Source organism: Rutilus rutilus, assembly GCF_951802725.1.
Source record: "Rutilus rutilus genome assembly, chromosome: 10".
Classification (NCBI taxonomy): Eukaryota; Metazoa; Chordata; class Actinopteri; order Cypriniformes; family Leuciscidae; genus Rutilus; species Rutilus rutilus.
Window position 1 is genome coordinate 38,021,999 of NC_140215.1, and position 22,901 is coordinate 38,044,899.

General features: G+C 39.5%; 1 protein-coding gene across 1 annotated transcript; it reads right to left on the reverse strand.

Annotated features, from left to right (window-relative positions):
* Positions 1-622: 622 nt before the first annotated feature.
* LOC311297890 (E3 ubiquitin/ISG15 ligase TRIM25-like) lies at positions 623-18,521 on the reverse strand. The gene is made up of 11 exons (XM_084420365.1): positions 17,864-18,521; positions 17,450-17,545; positions 17,129-17,362; positions 15,954-16,113; positions 15,756-15,803; positions 14,951-15,516; positions 10,417-10,512; positions 8,754-8,987; positions 2,917-3,076; positions 1,544-1,591; positions 623-1,304 (listed from the first exon to the last, which is right to left on the reverse strand). The coding sequence occupies exons 1-11, from the start codon at positions 18,434-18,436 to the stop codon at positions 766-768; spliced, it is 2,754 nt and encodes a 917-aa protein (XP_084276491.1). The 5' UTR covers positions 18,437-18,521; the 3' UTR covers positions 623-765.
* Positions 18,522-22,901: the final 4,380 nt, after the last annotated feature.

Below are 22,901 nucleotides of genomic sequence, written 5' to 3' on the forward strand. Positions count from 1 at the left end.
GTCTCAACGGTGACAGTTATTTAAACCTGTTTTTCTCAAAATTCCGTTCCAGAAAATCATAGAGATCGGCCGACTTCAGATAAACATAACTTCTGCTACCAATAAGCTATGATAAAAATAAAAACAGATTTGGAAAGGGCTTGATACCAGCATCCATATGATATCAAAACCTGTAATAGGTAAAATTTCACCATGTGGTGGGTTTTCCCAGATCGCATCACATATACACAAGGCACACATAAGAAATAATGAGAAAATATTTGTATTGAGTTTAACAGGGAATATTATATAATCTTCAAGCTCAGCACTTACTCAACCATAATCTGAACATGTTATTTCACTGTGTGGTTTTGTTTTTGGGTTTGTTCACGTTATGTTTCCTTGTCTGTCATGTGATCCCTTGTCTGTGTCATATTGTCATTGTTTCATTGTTCACAGGTGTCCCTTGTCTAGTCATTAGTCTTGTGTGTATTTTAGCCCTCATGTTTGCCATGTGTTTTTGTCTAGTATTGTTAGCTGTAAACCACTGCTTGTAAGTTCATGTTTTTCATGCCTTTTGGTTCATGTTTGTTTTTGTTATAAATAAACTGCACTTGAGTTCTCTCAACTTGCCTCCAGTGGATCTTTACACACTGACAGAAGCTCAGCTGTAGTATTAATGTAATAAAGAGAAAGTAAGAGACTCTATAACATCTCAGTGTTTTTGATTGACCATGCAGCTCAAAGCATTATGGGTAGAATCTCTCTACAGTCTATCCTGATTCATCAACACAGTTTCACTGATGATTCAAGAAAAACCACAAACCCAGGATAGAGCGGTTGAGTGAATGTGGTCTGGACTGTGTGGATGAGGCTCATCGTGTCAGAGACGCTGTAGAAGGACAGAGTTCCTGCACTGTGATCCACACACACTCCTATTCTCCACACTCCTGTTCTACTGCTGATGGGCTTCACAGGGAGTTTAGTCTCTATGTTATTGTGTCTGAATGAGTAACTGGAGGAAAAGCAGATCAAACTCCAGGACTGATCATTAGATCCAAACACACACTCATTACCCGATCCCTTCCTGCTGATGCTCTTATATGACACTGATATACACACATATTCACCACTGCACTCAATCTCCCAGTAACAGCGTCCACACACACTCTCTCTACACAACACTTGCCACACATTATCAAATCTGTCTGGATGATCAGGATACGACTGAATCTCTGGGTAAGTGTCAGTAATCACTCTGTTCCTGTCAGACAGACGGAGGTGTTCATTCACTGTGTTCAGATCCAGATTGAGCTGATGGGAATCTGATGGAGATAAAACACATCAGAATCAGGAATTATGAATCTGTCTGATCTTTTAATGTATCTGAACTCTTCATGTTCAATATATCATCAGTGTCTCAGTACAGTTTACCAGATATCCTGAGCAAATCATCATTTACATGATCAACTCTAAAACTCTTCTGGCATGTTTTCTTTCACTTCTCCAGGAAGAACATGAACACACTCAGTGAGTTTTTCTGCTTGTTTTCTCAGTGACTTACATTGTAGGAAGTCGTTCCTGGTCCTGGGAACAATGTTGGAGAAAGTGACTGTGGAAATCAACAGACATGAAGAGTGTGATTATCATGTCAAGAGAAAATGATCCCTGCATCCGTTCCTAAGACATTTCTAATATGATCTTCTACATGATCTAAGATGATGGAGGATCATTTCTGAGAGCAGAATCTCCAGGGCCCGGTTTCCCAAAGCGTTCTTATCTCTAAGTAGTTCTTAACCTATTCCTTAACCTCTCTCTTAACCTTATGGGACGGTTCCCGAAACGTTCGTACGCTAAGTATATCTTTTGTAAGTCACACTTTCGTAAGGTTGGTCTGGACCACTCTTAGCTTTACCTTATCACTGTTGCAGGTCTATATGAATATAATCCTGAAGTTTTAATACACCCAGACAGTATTAAATTAGTCTAATTCAAGTGTTTTCATGCAAAGAATAAAATTGTCATTACACTGATTGTTGTTAGATTTTTAATTATATTATTATACAATATTAATAATTTAATTAAAACGCTCTTTTAAAGGCCAGTGAAAGCATAGGCTACTGTCAGTTAAGTCCTATTCGGACGCTAATATTGTTTCTCATGGGCTCGTCCGGTATTTTAAACATTTACAGGGGTAAGTTGGTGATTTTAGAGCCGTCCGAATCCATAATATCAGTGTTTTTCTCACCCAACCCGCGTAAAAATCCCTGGCCAAATTAGTACCTTCTGTTTTTTGACAAACAGGTCGTGTGGTAATTTAAATGCCGTCTGAATCCACATCTCCGAGTTTACAAGAGATTCAAAATTCACGGTTTAAATCCTTTTTGACCACTGCCGAGCACCGTACGCAAGATGTAAACTTTTATTACTGAAATGCTGGAAAGTATTTACAAGAACAATATTTCATCGCAGCTCCACCTCAGTGAACAAAAATGGGAAAGAGAAGAAGGCACGTACATTTTTGAAAAGGTTATTGTGGCAGCAATATATGTTACAATTTTAAAATATGTAGGCTAGGCTATTATAGGCTATTATAGTTTGGATTATTTTTTATAATATCCAATAATCATAATAAATTGCAATTTCAACTATTTTCTGAAGTGCTTGATTTATAAAGATCACCGCTTTCTCGCATGAACAGCCCCTGCACGAGAGAATAATTGATTCTCGAGCCATCGATATCAAACAATTCAGCACCATCGCCACGGACAGCGCCGGGTAACGTCCCACGTAAGAAGGTATATCTTAAGCAGCTTCCTAAGGTATGGTTCGGGGAACACACTTAGGAACATAAACACCTTTGGTAAGATATATCTTTCGAGCTCTCTTAGCGCGCTAAGAGTGAGCGTTATCGGGAAACCGGTCCCTGGACTTTACCTCTGTCAGAGATCTTCTTCAGCTCCTCTTTGCAGAAATCCTCCAGTTTGTCTCTCAGCTGACGGACAGATTCTCTCACGCCATCAAAAGAGGAAAGAGAACTGAAGAGATTGTCATTTACGTCTGTAGATTCAGGAGGAGCTGAGAGAGACTGGAAACTCTAGAGAAAACAGAAATCAAAGCTCATCACCTCCACACCTCATCAATAACCTGGGCTGCGTTTCCCAAAAGCATCGTAAGCCTAAGTAGATAGTAAAAACGATCGTACGACTGATCTTAATATTACGGTCGGTTTCCCAAAAGTATTGTAACTTAAGTAGCACTTAAAAATTATCTTAGATCTATGAGTGCTCTGGAGTAATCGTAAATCCCTAAGTGCATCGTAAGAAGACAGAGTTATGAGGACACCTGCAGGACAACTGGCAGATTACACCTTTATTCATGTGAAATGTAATTATAAGGTTTTGATTGTACTTTAAGTTTATTGTACACTTTATTACTCGTTTTTTGTTTAAATGAATTTCTAAATTAAATAATTAAAAAGGGCAGAAAACAAAAACAAAAAAAATAGAAATAATTTAATCCAATAATTTTAATCTCAATTAAATGAATGAACAATTTTTTTTATAAAAGATGACATATGCTTCAAAGACTGGGAAAAATAGGGATGAACTAAAAAAATCTGTCAATGACTTGTACCATGTATTGGGCATTTCTTGGTTGGCCATCATGTGGCCCCATCATGCCATCTTTGACCTCCTCCTCCTCCTCTCCTCCACCACCTCTTCATCTTATTCCTCCCTATAAGGACACTCTCATATGTCCTGACTACAACTACAAAGATTCTCAAACTGCCAAGGTGTGTGGCTGCAGTCTGGACAACAGAAGATGGAGGCTGAGGCCTGGGAGGGTTGTTTGGAGGACTAGGAGATGTGCTGGGAGATGGCAGATGAAACTGATAGTTCCTCTGAGCATGAAGGACCTGACTCAGGCTCAGGTTGAGTTACCCCTACTCCTCCATGGATGTCAATACCACCACAAATGCCATCTGAAGCACTTGTGCCAAATGACAAGGCCTTTTCTTCCTCTGCTGTGAAAAGGGAGGACTCATTGGGCCCACCACCTGTTTTATTAAATGTTGCCCTCTGCAGTGCCCTTTTCCTTTTAGCAAGGCTTGCCACTTCTTCCTGACCTCCTTCCCTGATCTTTTTATGCCACTAGTTGCAGTCAGTTTTCTAGCAATATCCTGCTAAATGTTTTGTTTTTATTTAACCTGCTGAAAATAATACGTTTGGACAGCTCCACCTCATATAAAATGACATTAATCTCCTCTTTTAGGAAATGTTTTTTTTTTTTTGGGGGGGGGGGGGTTCAGCCATTTTGCTGGTGTCTCCACCCGAAGGTTTGTGCTTTTTACAGATTTCAAAATACAAGCGTGTGCTACAATTACGAGCCATTCTACAAGGTGACATTTCAGCACTTGACAAACAGACAGCGACTCTTAAGTAGCACTTAAAGCACAGCTGCGTGCGATCGTGCTAAGTGCATTTTTGTGAAACGTTCGTAAAGTCGCTCGTAGAAAATCCTCGTAAGTGCTAAGATCCATCGTTATCTGGAAACGCAGCCCTGCTCTACTGTCAGATTTGTGCGGCTCTTGTTGATCTTTAGTAACTCTCCTCAATCCAGCACTTTCACAGCATCAGCTTCATTCTTCTCATATTCATTATGTGACATTAGAGACACACGTTCTAGCGTTTGCCATTTACACTAAATGTGAACTTCCTAGGAAATCAATTTAAGCTCAATATTAGCTTGAGAAATACATGATTTTAATTAGAAATACTGCGATCATAAATCCAAATTTAGTGTGTTTTGAAATTATATATTTAAGAAATTAATTGGCAGAATAAACCAAATAATTAAAAATAAATTCCAGAAAACACAAAAGTGATTAATTTAGATGTGGAAATAAAATCGAGAGGTCAGTAATATACCAACATCTCTCTCATATTAAATATTTTAAATAATCATATTATTATCCTGATAAAACGCATCAATCTCGGTCTTAGCTGTATTATATTATGTAAATTGGACTCTAAAAAGTTAAATTACATTCTTTAATGGGAATGTCATTAAAGCCTTTGTTTTATTCACAGAATTAAAGGGCAAACTTTGCTAAATTCATATTTGTGTGATGGAAAGGCATTAATGTGATATTTTTTGGCTTTGTTAATTTAATTTACTATGAAACGTGAAGTACTAAACAATACTTTATAACTTTTAATAAAGCACTTTAAGTTTCATTGAAAAAATAATAGGCTACTGTTGTATTATTGAAAGTAAAGAAACAATACTGTTGTATTATCAAATGAAATAATATAACATTTCTCATTTTATTCTACACATTGTCCATTTATTTTTTGTTGAATACATCGTGTGTCTAGAGATTGGCTTTATTTAAAAGCACACTGAATTAATTTTGACATGGAGTGAATACAGAGCGAGGTTTTCTATCAGTGATCGGGCAGCGAGTGATGAGGAGAGAGAAATGATCAACTAGAAATCTCTATAGAAAATAAACTGGACAATCAATTTACTATAAATGAGTTTAGATTTGGATACTGTGCACTGGAACCTGTGACACTCTCATTGCTAACAAACTACGCTGAACCACCGATGCTAATGTTGTTCCTACAACCAATATGAGAACAGAAAAAAATAAAGAATGTACATTAGTTGGGAATCATTTCAATGTTAAGAAACAACTTATTTATATAAAGCCAGACCTGTTGCTGTCTGCGTTTCCACCGTTGTCTAAAGTACCATCAAGATTAGGCAAATAGTCCGGTGACGTAGGACTGCGCGCTACTTTACAGTTCCCGCTGGATTTCATCCTCTGAATTTAAGCTTAAAGGGATACTCCACTTTTTTCGGAAATATGCTCATTTTACATCTCCCCCAGAGGTAAACAGTTGAGTTTTACCGTTTTAGAATCCATTCAGCCGAACTCCGGGTCTGACGGTACCACTTTTAGCATAGCTTAGCACAGATCATTGATTCTGATGAGTCCAGTAGCATTTCTTTCAAAATGACCATTCCGGCGAAACTACTCTCATTCCGGCGTAATAATCAAGGAACTGTGCGGCTGTACCATGAGTGCAGCAGGCGTAATGATATGACGCAGCGCCTGAAAATAGGTCTAATAGGTTAGACAAACTTAGTCCCGGTCACGTTGGAAGAAGTTACCGAGCTGGGGACTATTTTCAGGTGCTGCGTCATATCATTACGCCTGCTGCACTCATGGTACAGCCGCACAGTTCCTTGATTATTACGCCGGAATGAGAGTAGTTCCTAGTCATATGGGCTTAGAAAATCGCAACTTTTCATTTTCCATCGATCTTGGTACACGGTTTAACTACAGAAGAGTCAAGTTTTAAATAGGAAAAATATTGAAACTCTTTGGTCATTTTGAAAGAAATGCTACTGGACTCATCAGAATCAATGATCTGTGCTAAGCTATGCTAAAAGTGGTACCGTCAGACCCGGAGTTCGGCTGAATGGATTCTAAAACGGTAAAACTCAACTGTTTAACTCTGGGGGAGTTGTAAAATGAGCTTATTTCCGAAAAAAGTGGAGTATCCCTTTAATAAAGCCTGAACCTCGTCGTCGGTCCATCTGTCGTATTTTTTAAACTACATTGTTGATTCGAATATCAAACAACTGTTACTGCACGTACTGCTACAGATTTTTGTTGATCTGTTTGTTTTAAAAAATGGTGGTTGAAATAAAAATGCTGCGTGGAGTCAACCAATCAAAATGCGGCATGAACTCAACCAATCAGCATGTTCAGCACCCAAGTCCCACCCCCGAAAGTTCCTGAACTTTGAGAAAGTACTACCTTCCGGATACCCTGGTTCCTGCGGTGGAAACGCGGCTTAATTTGTAAAAAAAGAAGAAAAAAAAGATGAAAAAAAGAAGAAAAAAGTACCATATCAATGCTTAGAAATGTTGCTATTTAGGTTTTGAGTGTGTACATTTTGGGAAGGGGTAAAAATTTTCAGAAACGGCCCTGGTCTCATTGTAGACTTGAGTAGATTCGCTCAGGAAAAGCAGTTCAAGATCTACGAGCAGATTGAACATTATTTATTATTTATTATTATTATTATTTTTTTATTTTTTTATAACTTTTGAGCAGTTAATGACACTGAAATCCACAAGGACTCTTAGGACACGATCCCAAGTTCATGTTTTGTGTGGTTTCAGTATGTTGAAGCATTGCTAATATACAGTCTTCATGTTTAGGGTCTTCATGGTCAAATTTATCAACGTTTTAAAGGCAAACAATTATGAAAATACTGTCAATTCTGTATAAGTTTTAAAATCATCTGATGCGACTTTGATGAATATTACTCAAATTGCTCCCATCAAGTTCACGGATTTCACCATTATATAAGAAATCAGAAGGAAAAATTAGGTAAAAAAAGTTACAATTTGTGAGTGAAGATGATCAGATGAGAGTCTGACTGATGATTATATAATAACCGAACACACAGATCAACACTTCAGTCAGCGGCTCATTCTGCTCTCATGAAATGTTTCTCTGTGAGTCTCTTGCTCAAGTCCACTATGATCCTGGGCCCATATATATAAAACTTCTCTATATAAAAAAAGAGAATAGTCTCAAGCTTTGACTTAAGTGTCACAAAATTCTTAGTAAAAAGTAGGACTTCTCTAAGAGTTGGAGACTTTTATAATGAAGCTAAAAGCAAATTTCAGCAAAGTCTAAAGGTCGTTGCACACTGAGTCTGAAAATTTCGTATGGGTTTTTTTCGTATTCGTGATTTGGCTCTGAATTGTCAAAACACCATTTAAAATGTTTGCTACTGATGCGGAAAATGCAGAAAATCGAACCCGAACCTAATTTTTTTATGACGGACGAAAGTTTTGGAGGCAGTGTGTAAGGCAGAAATTATACACACTGAAAGCTCTTAAGAATCAGTCTTAAGGTCCATGCACACTGAGTCACAATCACGCGATTGACAAAACATGAAGGTCAGATTTATTTTTTAACGTGCGATTAATTTCGGATGCGAATTTCGGACTCAGTGTGCAGGCAGTGTAAGACTGATTCTTAAGTGCTGATTCTTAATGATGCAAACTAAGGACTACAATGATGTCAACCCAAAGATGACTTGACTTGAAATAATTTTGTCAGATACACACCTTCACTTAGTTTAGTGTTTTGTTCTTCCCTCATATTTAAAAATATTTAAAAAATATAAATATAAAAAAAAATCCTCATAATTTGATGGTTTAAGCAAACTTGTAGGGTCATTTAAAAACAAACTCCACACATCACTTTTGGCCACTACTGTATGTTTTGTGTGGTCAGTGCCACAATAGTGCTATTTCAGACCCTGGTTACTGTGGACTGATGAGCTCAAGTCATCACCGGTGCACTGCTACTTTTTACCGTCGTCAAAAAAATTAGTTATTACTTTCATTTCTGCAGTTAGAGCATTGATTTGTAGAGTGGGAGAAGCTATTCAATTTCTTAAAGGTCTGTTACAAAAAGAATACCTTTATCAAGCTTTTATCGTTTGATCAACTCTGTCATCATTTAACTCCAATACATTATGGGCCCTATTTTAATGATCTAAGCTCATGGACTAAAGCACACGGCGCAAGTGCACTTAGAGCGTGTCCGAATCCACTTTTCCTAGTTTAACGACGGGAAAAATGTTTGCGTGTTGTGGACCCGCCGTAGGTGCATATTAGTAACGCGCTCTTTAAATAACAAAAAAATATATTGTTCTGTTCTTCTCCATCTCTGTTACCTGCAGGAAATGTATGTGATCCTGTGTGTGTGAAAGCTGCTCCAGCTCAGCGTCTCTCCTCCTCAGATCATTGATCTCCTGCTCCAGTCGCTCCAGTCGTTCTTCAGCTCGACTCACTGCAGTCTTTTCCTGATCTCTGATCCGCTGTGTCGCCTCAGAGCGGCTTCTCTCAATGGAGCGGATGAGCTCAGTGAAGATCCTCTCACTGTCCTCCACTGCTGTGTGTGCAGAGCGCTGTTAGGAGCAGAGATGGGCATAAATACATGGAAATGTATTTAAAATACAAATACAAAATACTGTGTGGAAAAATGTATTTAAATACAAATACAGTATTTTGTATCTTGAAAATACACAAAATACATGTGAAATTGGCCATCCAGTGCAGGTATGGGTCACAGTGAATGAAGAAACTATATAGGCCTACTGACTTTTCATTCCTAACCTCATCTCTGCTCTCTCTGTCATTCTTTCTTTCTGGCAATTACAAATAAACTTATGCAAAATAGCAGCCATTTATATACTTATTTCTGGTTACAATGTAGTCTATTACTTGTGGTGAACACTATTAAAAAATTCATACTTGTGTGTAAAACTGTGGGAACCTTTTCTGCTATCTAGCAAAGAATATGGATGGGCGATATTACCAAAATCAAAATTTTCCTTCACAGTAACAATATCATGGTTTCACAATTCTCAAAATCAGTTTTGATTCCACAGCATAAACTGAATTTCAAACTCTTTTGAGTTTTGTTTTGTTTGTTTTGTTTTGTTGTTGCAGATAGTCCAATGCTTTTTAAGTAATGTTATGTTTATTTTATGTAAAGTATATTTGTTTCTAGAAGTTTATTAAAATTAGAAAGTGTATCTAAAATTTTAAATCAGAATTAATTTAGATTCATTTGACACTATTTACCCCTTTTTTATTATTATTTTTTATGTACAATAAAACTAAAAGCTGAAGATGTTTGTGGTGTATCATTCATCAGTGTTTGTTTTTCCACTCCAACATTCCAGTAATTCCTGCCCACTAAAAGCTGCACGGATAAATTTGCTTACCCCACAAATAGGCCCATCTATGTAAACGATTTAGAAAAAGTTCCATCAATTCAAACTTTATATAATGTCTATGATATGTAGAGTCATATCACCCAGCCCTAACATGCAGTAATGCTTTAAACACATTTGACAAGTTAGTTGATAAAAATCAACAACCGGTCAAGACTGATTGGCTTAGGCTATTTTCCCACTTGTCTGTGCTCTTTTATTCTTTCATGTTAACTGAAGTGAATAATGCACTATTTTAACTTTAATCAACAAGTAGAATTGATCATGACATTCTCACCTTAAAATCGCTGATCCAATGCCGAGCTAGTGAATGTCTGAACTAGTTGATGCACAAAACCAAAACCCTGATAAAGAGGTTCACTGGCAAGAAGTATTTTATGTATTTTGAAAATACAAAAATACTCATCTTAAATGTATTTAAATACAAATTACATTTGATTTTTTTTCCAAAGGCTTTAAAATACAAAATACAAATTAGTATTTTGTATTTCAAATACGTATTTTAAATATATGTATCTGACACACATCACAATCACACAGTGAGCTTCAGTGAGTCCTGACTGAGACTTCTCAAACTTCTCTTCTTCTCCAGACTCACCTTATGAGACTCTACAGCCTCTCTCAGCTGCTGAAGATCTTTCTCTCTCTGCTGGATCCTCTGCTGGAACGACCTCTGCGTCTCCTTCAGCTGCTTCTGCAGCACAAACCAATAACACAGATGGCACTTTATACTGTCACTATATCATCATGTGAAGAGTTTTAAAAAAATTGTGTTGATAAATGTTTACGGTGTATTTTCACCATATTTTCTGTTAAAGGAACACTCCACCGTTTTTTGAAATAGGGCTTATTCATATTCTTTCATACATTTAGATAGGTGGGTAAATGCATTTTTGTCTCAGTGCATGCATTGTTTTAGTTTGACAGGGTCGGCGCTAGTTTAGCTTAGCACAATGAATGGAATCCTTTGTTGCCAGCTAGCATGTCCTGAGTAAAAGTGATAAAAAAAAAAATTTAAACCCACGTAATTACTTCTTGTGGCCTGCGTATCCACAACGAGTACAATTAACGATGCAGATTAACACTAGGTGATTTCTTAGGCAGATATTGACTTGGGACTATATTATGGGGAAGCACAGGCGAAGCACGGCTACTTAGGCGAAGCACGGCTACTTGGGCGCAGAGATATCACGCAACACATGAAATCCCACGACTTCTGTCAACATACCGGTGTGCAACGAGTCAAAACACAGAAGAACAACACGCGTGACCTGCACCGAGTGTCTTTTGGATTGTTTTTTTTTTGAGAAGTTACAGCTACAGTTACAGCAAACATGGTAATTATCTGCGTAGCTAAAGGTTGTGAGAACAAGCAAAGGACATACACGAATGTAATGTTTCACAGAATTCCATCGAATGTGGAACTGAGAAATAAATGGCTAGCTGCTCTGGAGATCTGTACTTCAACGCCTCTCTACAAAATCAAACAGTATCGTGTTTGCGAAGAGCATTTTGCACCGGAGGACTAAGTTACTTTGAAAAAACGGAATATGGGCCCAGAAAGATGGTACTACGTCTGAAACATACGGCTGTCCCACTCCCCATCCCATCTATTTTCAAAGCACAGGCAGAACAAAGTGCACATGTAAGTTGTCTTTTATTACTCTTCCTTATGTTAATCTGTGTCTTTATTCGGTTATAAGATAGATGCTGAGAAGCTGTATATAGACTACGGTTCAAATAACGTTAGCCTCCTCTAGTATAACCTCATGTTGAATTCAACCTGTTTAGCATGAACAACCAAACTAAAATAAAAAATGCTGTTATCGTTACCTGTAAAATGAAATGACTGAGGGCTAAGTTAGCTATATTTCTCTCACCGAGTTAGCCTGGTTCTTTTGACTCAGGAGTTTTAGTATAACTACTAGAGAGGAGGAGGCTACAAGCAGTTTACTATACATGAGTCATGTTTAAAATAATCACTTACTCTGTGGACAGTTGTCCATTTGGTCTATTCGGCGTGGGGCGTTTTTTCCAGTTCACTTTATCACACCGGAAAAAAAAAAATCGAGTACTGCCGGATGAATCAACGCCGTGACATCTGCGGTAAAGTTAGCTGTGACACAACTGCGGGCACGCTCATCTTGATCTGACACGTTGAGCCTGGTTATCGATGGCAGAAACTTGTCCCACTCGCCACAGCACAGACACTCTATTTCAGTCGGCATATTCCCCCACATTCACACCACCAGTTCGTGTTGGTTCTCATCCTCACGTCCTCGGGCTGTTGAGCGATCGCAACCTCCTCCTGTCGTTCTATTTCCACTCATTTTCTGTAAACTCTTGTATATAGGTATGGTTCTGGCTCACACAAAATCAGCCATGTTCATCGCCATTCATGTACTGTTTGGAAAATAGCCAGGCAGCTACTATTCACACCGGTTGACGGAAGTCGTGGGATTTCATGTGTTGCGTGATATCTCTGCGCCCAAGTAGCAGTGCTTCGCCTAAGTAGCCGTGCTTTGCCTGTGCTTCCCCATAATATAGTCCCAAGTCAATATCTGCCTAAGAAATCACCTAGTGTCAATCTGCATCGCTATTTGTACTCGTTGTGAATACGCAGGCCACAAGAAGTAATTACGTGTTTTTTTTTTTTTTTATCACTTTTACTCAGGACATGCTAGCTGGCAACAAAGGATTCCATTCATTGTGCTAAGCTAAGCTAGCGCCGACCCTGTCAAACTAAAACAATGCATGCACTGAGACAAAAATGCATTTACCCACCTATCTAAATGTATGAAAGAATGTGAATAAGCCCTATTTCAAAAAACGGTGGAGTGTTCCTTTAAGTTAAATGCAAAGCACAAATACTCTCAGCAGTGAAAGTCCACTTACAGCTGCTGTTCACTTCTGTGACGTCTGCAGTGTGAGTGATGTTTCCTGATCATATGGTGCCAGTATAAATAGTGTCAACATTATCTCATCAGTGTGTAGTTTCATACCTGTTTCTCTGTCCTCTGTGCTTAAAAGCATTTTCAAAGCCAAAGAGAGTGTAAAAGTAAAAGTAAAAGTAAAAGTCTTCACCCAAAAATGAAAATTTTGTCATCACTTACTCTACTCTTGTAATAAACCATACAAATTTTATTTTTACGCTGAACACAAATGAAGATATTTTAATGAAAGTTAGCAACAGATGTTTGGGCTCTACATTGACCTTCATAGTAGGACAGCTAACTAAATTTTGTAATACATTTTCAGATGAAGGGGTGTTTTTTTTCTTCCACAGTCCCTCAATTACTCTCTGTTCTTGTATGTTTTTAGGCTGACCAGAGGGAGGAAGCGGAGAGAGAATTTGAAAAGACCACTATGGCATTTTTTGTGATTCGTGAAAGAGATGCTCTTAGTCGTGCACTGGACATTTCCATTGTCATTGACGGAGTGGAAGTACTAAATGAGTTGGCCTCTGTTGCATGTGCCTGTGCCATGATGTTTGGACTCATTTATGCATTGAACTTAAAATATCCTGAAGGACCCAAATATACCTTTGAGGCCTTTCAGAAAATAATCATGGACATAGAGAGTAAGCAGATGAGCCGAAGGGTGCAGAACCTCTCTTCAAAGCTGCAGGAGTAAATGTGTTTCCTTTGACCCAGCTACAATGTTCTGCTGATGGTACATTTATTTGAAGATGTTGGACTGTATAAAGCCTTTCATACAAAGTTAACTGTACTACTGTTTACTAAACCTGATTTGTTTTATCTAGGGTTAGTTAAAAAGTTTACCCAAAAATGAAAATTCTTCAAGCTATTCAAGTATTTAACTTTATTTAGTTCAGAGACATTTTATGACAATTATGAGAAAAGTTTCATTTTTGGGTAAACTATTCCATGAAGGTGAAAATACTTTTTTTTTCTACCATTGGCTAATTTGGTAGGTGTTTTATTAAAAGTGTTTGGTTTTACACTGCCCATTTTAAACCAGTTTTTGGGTCAAACTTGTTTTAACTTCAGAAGAACTCTAAAGGTTTGATTGTGTATTCAGTTCTAAGAGACTGTTCTTGGAAAGATTGCATGTTTCTCTTCGAAACCATAACTGCTTCTTATGGTGAATTTACATTATATCCAGTGTGTCTATGTATATGGATACCAAAACAATACTATACACATTGTAGAAATGTTTTATGACAAAAATTTGTCATGTTTATGATGTTTACATTGTTAGACAGTGTGTATTTGTATGAGGATACTGTACACATTGTAAAATTAAAATTCTGAAAGTAAATAAATGTCTTTATATTACATTAATACATTACATTAATGAGACACTTTTTTCAGTGTATAGTGTTACAATGGGTTGAAGAGGTTAAACCGGATAGTGTGGTAATTTGCTCTGATTAAATCGCTGTTTTGGGAAGCATCCAGTCGAGGAAAAGGGATAGAGATGATCTTATCATAGAACTCTTTCAAAAATGGTTTAGGATCCATAGATATGATAACAGAGAGTTAGATGCTCTTGCTATTAGCATTTCCTGCAGACAAAGCTTGTAAACGATTTGTCTTTGACTTTTTTTTCTTTTTCTTTTTATATATTAGTACTTTGTATGTAAGCTATTTAACCTGTAGTTAATAAAAATATATTTAACTGAAACTAAAAAGTTCTCCTGCCAAAAGTCTCAGAGATTGAGCTGAACTGAACACGTAGAAGTCTTCTGTGACCTATTTACTGTAAATATGAAAATTCAAATGCTTATGATTTAGGACAGATTTGACTTTAACCTTATTAACCTGATAATCAAAATTAGGTAAAAGGTGTTTAAAAATTATGCACCATAAAACAATACATATATACACACACATATACATATACACACACATATACACAAGGCACACATAAGAGATGATGAGACAAAACAATATTTTTATTGAGTTTAGCAGGGAATATTATATCATCTTCAAGCTCAGCACTTACTCAACCATAATCTGAACATGTTATTTCACTGACAGAAGCTCAGCTGTAGTATTAATGTAATAAAGAGAAAGTAAGAGACTCTATAACATCTCAGTGTTTATGATTGACCATGCAGCTCAAAGCATTATGGGTAGAATCTCTCTACAATCTATCCTGATTCATCAACACAGTTTCACTGATCCATAAACCCTAAACCCAGGATAGAGCGGTTGAGTGAATGTGGTCTGGACTGTGTGGATGAGGCTCATCGTGTCAGAGACGCTGTAGAAGGACAGAGTTCCTGCACTGTGATCCACATACACTCCTATTCTCCTGTGATCCACACACACTCCTGTTCTACTGTGATCCACACACACTTCTATTCTCCTGCTAATGGGCTTTACAAGGAGTTTAGTCTCTATGTTATTGTGTCTGAATGAGTAACTGGAGGAATAGCAGATCAAACTCCAGGACTGATCATTAGATCCAAACACACACTCTTTACCCGATCCCTTCCTGCTGATGCTCTTATATGACACTGATATATCCACACCATTAATCCACTCAATCTCCCAGTAACAGCGTCCACACACACTCTCTCTACACAACACCTGCCACACATCATCAAATCTGTCTGGATGATCAGGATACGACTGAATCTCTGGGTAAGTGTAAGTAATCACTCTGTTCCTCTCAGACAGACGGAGGCGTTTATTCACTGTGTTCAGATCCAGATTGAGCTGATGGGAATCTGATGGAGATAAAACACATCAGAATCAGGAATTATGAATCTGTCTGATATTTTAATGTATCTGAACTCTTCATGTTCAATATATCATCAGTGTCTCAGTACAGTTTACCAGATATCCTGAGCAAATCATGATTTACATGATCAACTCTAAAACTCTTCTGGCATGTTTTCTTTCACTTCTCCAGGAAGAACATGAACACACTCAGTGAGTTTTTCTGCTTGTTTTCTCAGTGACTTACATTGTAGGAAGTCGTTCCTGGTCCTGGGAACAATGTTGGAGAAAGTGACTGTGGAAATCAACAGACATGAAGAGTGTGATTATCATGTCAAGAGAAAATGATCCCTGCATCCGTTCCTAAGACATTTCTAATATGATCTTCTACATGATCTGAGATGATGGAGGATCATTTCTGAGAGCAGAATCTCCAGGACTTTACCTCTGTCAGAGATCTTCTTCAGCTCCTCTTTGCAGAAATCCTCCAGTTTGTCTCTCAGCTGACGGACAGATTCTCTCATGCCATCAAAAGAGGAGAGAGAACTGAAGGGATTGTCATTTACGTCAGTAGATTCAGGAGGAGCTGAGAGAGACTGGAAACTCTAGAGAAAACAGAAATCAAAGCTCATCACCTCCACACTTCATCAATAACCTGCTCTACTGTCAGATTTGTGCGGCTCTTGTTGATCTTTAATAACTCTCCTCAATCCAGCACTTTCACAGCATCAGCTTCATTCTTCTCATATTCATTATGTGACATTAGAGACACAAGTTCTAGCGTTTGCCATTTACACTAAATGTGAACTTCCTAGGAAATCAATTTAAGCTCAATATTAGCTTGAGAAATACATGATTTTATTAGAAATACTGCGATCATAAATCCAAATTTAGTGTGTTTTGATTTTGAAATTATATACTTAAAACATAAAATGGCAGAATAAACCAAATAATTAAAACAAAATTCCAGAAAACACGAAAGTGATTAATTTAGATGTGGAAATAAAATCGAGAGGTCAGTAATATACCAACATCTATCTCATATTAAATATTTTAAATAATCATATTATTATCCTGATCAAATGCATCAATCTCCATCTTAGCTGTATTATATTGTGTAAATTGGACTCTAAAAAGATAAATTACATTATTTAATGGGAATGTCATTAAAGCTTTTGTTTTATTCACATAATTAAAGGGCAAACTTTGCTACATATTTGTGTGATGAAAAGGCATTAATATGTGATATTTTTGTTTTCATTCATTTAATTTACTATGAAATGTGAAGTACTAAACAATAATTTAATATATGCTTGGATTTGGGGTAATTTAACTTTAAGTTTGAAGATCATCTGATGCAACTTTGATGAACATTACTCAAATTGCTCCCATGAAGTTCACTGATTTCACCATTATATAAGAAATCAGAAGGGAAAATGATGTAAAAAAAGTTGAAATGTGAGTGAAGATGATCCGATGAGAGTCTGACTGATGATTATATAATAACCGAACACACAGATCAACACTTCAGTCAGCGGCTCATTCTGCTCTCATGAAATGTTTCTCTGAGAGTCTCTTGCTCTTGTCCACTATGATCTTGTTCTTCTCGATCTCTGTTACCTGCAGGAAATGTATGTGATCCTGTGTGTGTGAAAGCTGCTCCAGCTCAGCGTCTCTCCTCCTCAGATCATTGATCTCCTGCTCCAGTCGCTCCAGTCGTTCTTCAGCTCGACTCACTGCAGTCTTTTCCTGATCTCTGATCCGCTGTGTCGCCTCAGAGCGACTTCTCTCAATGGAGCGGATGAGCTCAGTGAAGATCCTCTCACTGTCCTCCACTGCTGTGTGTGCAGAGCGCTGTTAGGACACACATCACAATCACACAGTGAGCTTCAGTGAGTCCTGACTGAGACTTCTCAAACTTCTCTTCTTCTCCAGACTCACCTTATGAGCCTCTACAGCCTCTCTCAGCTGCTGAAGATCTTTCTCTCTCTGCTGGATCCTCTGCTGGAACGACCTCTGCGTCTCCTTCAGCTGCTTCTGCAGCACAAACCAATAACACAGATGGCACTTTATACTGTCACTATATCATCATGTGAAGAGTTTAAAAAAAGTTTCTGTTGATAAATGTTTGTGGTGTATTTTCACAATTTTTTTTACATATCATTTTTTTCATTCATATTTTCTGTTAAGTTCAATATGAAAGTTAAATGTGAAGCACAAATACTCTCAGCAGTGAAAGTCCACTTGCAGCTGCTGTTCACTTCTGTGACGTCTGCAGTGTGAATGATGTTTCCTGATCATATGGTGCCAATATAAATAGTGTCAACATTATTTCATCAGTGTGTAGTTTCATACCTGTTTCTCTGTCCTCTGTGCTGCTGCTGATACAGTGTCGTGGTTTTTATGATCGTCCATCGAACACAGCAAGCATATAAACTTCTGGTCAGTGCGACAGAAAACCTCAAGGAGTTTATCATGTGTTTGGCAGATCATCTCCTGCAGTCGTCCAGTGGCATCCGTCAAATTGTGTCTCTTTCCTTTAAACCAACTCTCATGTTGTTCAAGGTGAGTTTGACAGTAAGAGATCAGACACACCAGACAGGACTTGACGGCTTTGTGTTTTCTTCCAGTACAGACGTCACACTGCACATCTCCAGCTCCAGCGTAACAGTCCGCAGGAAGTTTAGTCTTCTTCAGTTTCTCCACCAGTTCAGCCAGCATGGTGTTTTTAGCTAAAGCAGGTCTTGGACTGAAGGTCTGTCTGCACTGAGGGCAGCTGTAGACTCTCATCTGATCCTCCTGATCCCAGCAGCCTGTAATACAGATCTTACAGTAACTGTGTCCACAGGAAGTGGTCACTGGATCCTTCAGGAGATCCAGACACACTGAACACATGAACTCATCCTGAGAAAATCTGGCTTCTGCCATTTTACTGCATGAATACTGAGACACAAACACACAACAGCTCAACTGCACTTTAGTTTCTCTTTCCCGAACTCTTCCTGCTTCCTGGTTCTGTGTTTGAGTGACGTGTGCAAAACATGTTTATCAAGTCTATAAACCATCATAAAGCCTCATTCCTGCTGAGTTCAGATTCTACAACAGTAAATGCAAAAACATTCACTGTAAACCCTAATGCTCAAAATAATTAATTGGTTTGAGAAGGGTAAATTTAAATTAAACAAATTAGTTATCTTTTATATGTATTTAGAACTTGTTTCTTTGAATTTAGACAAACTTATATTTAACTGAAACTGGGCTGGGATTTCTATATCTCAGCATGCTTTGTAATTGCTTAAATTAAGTGTTATAAAATGTTTTTTTTTGTGCAAGATTAATGTTAAGTGGGAGATGTAGTAGTGTTCAATGATTTGCTATGCTAATTTAGAAGAGTTTATGTTATGTGGTGTTTTTTAGGGGAGTGGAGCATGAGTTTGGTTTGAGGACAGATATATGTTATATGTTCTATATTGTTGTACTTATTCAACAATTGTAATGCTAAAAAAAATATTCTACCAGGTCTGTTAACTTAAACTTTGAATTTCTTAACTTAAAAATTTTGATGTAACCGATTACCTCAAATATTTTGAGTTCCCTTTCATGCTGCGTCGAGACACTGTGGGAACGCCCCTGCATGATTGCGTCATGAAGCACGTGTGAAATCAGTCCAATGGTGTGATGAGACATCATAGGCGGGTGACGTCACAGACCAGGAAACTATAAAGCATACCCAGAAACAGACCGCGCTAGCTTCTGTGTCCTCAGCAAGCGCTGTCTGTGATACTGTTTCTGTCTATTTAGTGTTGGATTGGCACTGCAGTTACACACACACACACACACATATATATATATATTATGGTGAACAAGCAGCGGTTTAAGAAGTATGCTTTTCCCTGCCCTTGTTTCCTTACGGGTGGGGACACACACGATCTTTGTATTGCTTGTTTGGAAATGGATCATGCAGCCCAGTCAATTCTCAAGGGGGCTGACTGTGAGCATTGTGAGAAGCTGTCCATGAGGACACTACACTCCCGCCGATCATTCTTTAAGGGAGGACGGTTCGGCTCTCGTTCCTCATGGTTCGGGTCTCAAACCATGCTCATCATGGGGTTCGCAAATGGTTCTGACAGAGGGGTTTTAGACCAGCGCATATATCTCAGCCTTCACCTGCCAGATACAGTGCTTTATCTCAGGAAGAAGCACCCGCTGCAGTTTTTTCTCCTCGGGATGAGGCACTAGTGCTACAGTTATCCAGTTCTGAGGATCTGGATGTTGTAAGCATTGATGCAGGGGATATTGAGGATTCACCACCTCATACCCCAGCTTATGAGGAGATTATGGAGGTTGTGACTCATGCTGTAGCTAAATTAAATATCGATTGGCCAGCCGAAAAAGAAGGAAGTGCAAAAGAAAAGCCTGCTGGATAAACGTTTATTACCATCCAGATCACAGGCTCCTCGTCGGGGACAGCTGTTTTTTTACCAATCTCCACACTGAGGTGTTGAAATCTTGGAAGAAATGCACTATTTAAATAATCAAAATTAATTGACACGATGGTGTCGGAAAAAAAACTCTCCAGTGATGAAATGTTTTCTGTGACAAATCTTGTGCGATATCCTAAACTGATCCTAAATCCTAAAGTGTCAATGTATTGCTTGTTTTTTCTGTTTACATTTCATGGTGTGACACTTCTCTTTTCCCATGATCGAACATAGAATGCTGCTACGTCAGAGCGGCCAAAGCGTCAACAAGCTTCCCCGTACTTTTTGACAGGGCGGCCAGAGCTTCTTTGCAGCTCAAGTCAGCGGCGGTGTGTACGTACAGTTATGGACGTTCTGCTCTCGCCTTCTGCCCTCTTCGCCGATTCAGTAAATAATGTTGTCAAGAGGTTTCAGGAGGCGGAGAAACAAGCAGCGGCATTTAAAAAAATTCTTCCTTGCTGATGGTCCCACAGAGTACAACAAAAGCAAAGCGTCGCCACTTGGGCTCCTCCACAATCAGGGGGGTCTGGGTGGCGGTCACAGTCGAAGCTTTCGAAAGATAGGCGAGATCTGGGGACTGTCCACATCTCGAAGAAGGCTTCGACTAAGAAGAAGTCCTGACGCAGAGGGCAGAAACAGATTCCACTTCATTACACGGTGCCCGTTTCTCTTCGGCACCCTCTAGGGCCGCAGTGCTGCCAGTTCGGTTGTTCCTTGTCGGTTCGCCGCTTCAGGGCAAAGAGGTGTCTGCTTTCCCCAACAATCCTCTGAGGAGGGTTGTAGAACAGTCAGTTCAGTTGTTCCCTGCCGGTTCGCCGTTTCAGGGCGCAGAGGTGGCTGTTCGACCAATACCAGAGGCCAGTCTAGAGAGGCTGGTCCCCTTAGCAGATTTTCTGGCAGCGTGGAAAAAACTGCTAAATATATCTCATTGGGTCCTGCTCACAATAGAAAAGAGTTACAGAATTCAGTTCGTTTCTCGTCCGCACAGATTTCTTGGGGTCCTCCCTACGGTGGTGGACCCCGAGCAGGCTCTGGTTATGGAGCAAGAAATACAGAATCTTTTGTGAAAGGAGGCTATGGAAAGGGTTCATCCTCCCAGCAGGAAGTCAGGGTTTTACAGCCGTTACTTCACTGTTCCAAAGAAGGATGGAGAGCTGCGTCCTATACTAGACCTGCATCAACTAAACCGCAGGGTTCTGAAACTTAAGTTTAAAATGCTTACACTCAAACAGATTCTGTCATAGATTCAGTCCAAGGACTGGTTTGTCACGATAGATTTGAAGGATGCACACTTCCATGTAGCCATCCATCCTCATCACAGGAAGTTCCTTAGGTTCACTTTCGGGGGCGATGCCTACCAATTTCGGGTTCTTCACTTCGGCCTAGGTTTATCACCCTGCACTTTCACAAAATGCGTGGATGCAGCTCTGGCTCCACTGAGACTCCAGGGCATTCGCATGTTGAATTATATCGACGACTGGTTGATGTTAGCTCAATCCGAGCAGATGGCTGTTCGGCATCGAGACGTCGTTCTGTCTCACATGAGAAAGTTGGGACTGAGGCTCAACACCAAACAGAGTGTTCCTTCCAGCTCAAAGAACCACTTTTCTGGGCATGGTTTGGGATTCAACGACGATGCAGGCACAACTTTCCCCTGCTCGTATAGCATTGATGCTCTCAGCCATAAATGGGGTAAAACTAGGCCAGTCACTCACTGTGAAACAGTTTCAGAGACTGTTGGGTCTAATGGCAGCTGCGTCCAACGTAATAACTTTTGGCCTCCTGTACATGAGACCCCTGCAGTGGTGGCTCAGAACCAAGGGGTTTGCTCCGAGGGGAAATCCGTTTCGCATGATCAAGGTCACGCGGCAATGCCTACGTGCCTTAGTCATGAGGAAGAAACATTGTTTACTTGCCCAAGGCCCAGTGTTGGGGGCTTCTTGTCGCAGCGTAACGCTAACGACAGATGCTTCCCTCACAGGTTGGGGGCGATCATGAGTGGTCGCTCGGTGCAAGGACTGTGGCAGGACCTTCTACTTTCTTGGCACATAAATCGGGCTAAAAATGATGGCGGTGTTTCAAGCTCTCAAACACCTCCTCCCAGACCTGAGGGGCCATCATGTGCTTGTCCGCATGGACAACACATCGGTGGTCTCTTACATCAACCATCAGGGGGGTCTGAGGTCAAGTCACTTATGCAAACTGGCTCACCAGATCCTCCTGTGGGCCCAAAGGAAATGAATGTCTCTCAGGGCAGTATAAAGTTGAGGCTGAGGCCCGGGGAATGGAGACTTTACCCCGAGGCGGTGAAGCTCCTATGGGAGAAATTTGGTCAAGCACAAGTAGACCCATTTGCATCTTCAGAGACAACTCGATGTCCCATGTGGTTCTCCCTCACACATCTAGCTCCCCTGGGGAGATGGTTCAGGTGTGGCCCAGGATACACTTGCATGCTTTTCCTCCGATATCTCTGATCCCGGGAGTTCTGGAGAGGGTTCGCCGGTACAGGGCCCGTCTACTATTACCGGTAGTAGCCTATGTACTGGCCGGCCCGAGTTTGGTTCTCAGACCTGGTGTCCATCTACTTCTAGATGGCTTTCCGATGGAGAGTCTGATCAGGAGGGACCTATTGTCCCAAGCAGGGGGCACGATTTATCACGCTCGCCCGTAGTTGTGGAAACTGTGGGCCTGGCCCCTGAGGGGGCCCAGCTCATAGAATCTGGTCTCTAGACTGAGGTCGTGGAGACCATACCCCAGTCCAGAGCTTCCTCCATGAGAAGACTGTTTACTATGAAGTGGAGACTATTGTCTTCTTGGTGTAGAGAATGTCAATTGGATCCAGTCAACTGCCCCGTTGGTTCAATACTTGATTATTTGTAAGAACGTTTCTCTGCTGGATTATCTCCTTCCAT

Coding starts and splice junctions, on each gene's coding strand:
- LOC311297890 (XM_084420365.1), bottom strand. CDS start 18,436: ATGGCAGAAGCCAGATTTTCTCAGGATGAGTTCATGTGTTCAGTGTGT. Junction 16,114..17,128: donor ATCACATACATTTCCTGCAG/GTAACAGAGATC, acceptor TGTTTTCTCTAG/AGTTTCCAGTCTCTCTCAGC. Junction 3,077..8,753: donor ATCACATACATTTCCTGCAG/GTAACAGAGATG, acceptor TGTTTTCTCTAG/AGTTTCCAGTCTCTCTCAGC.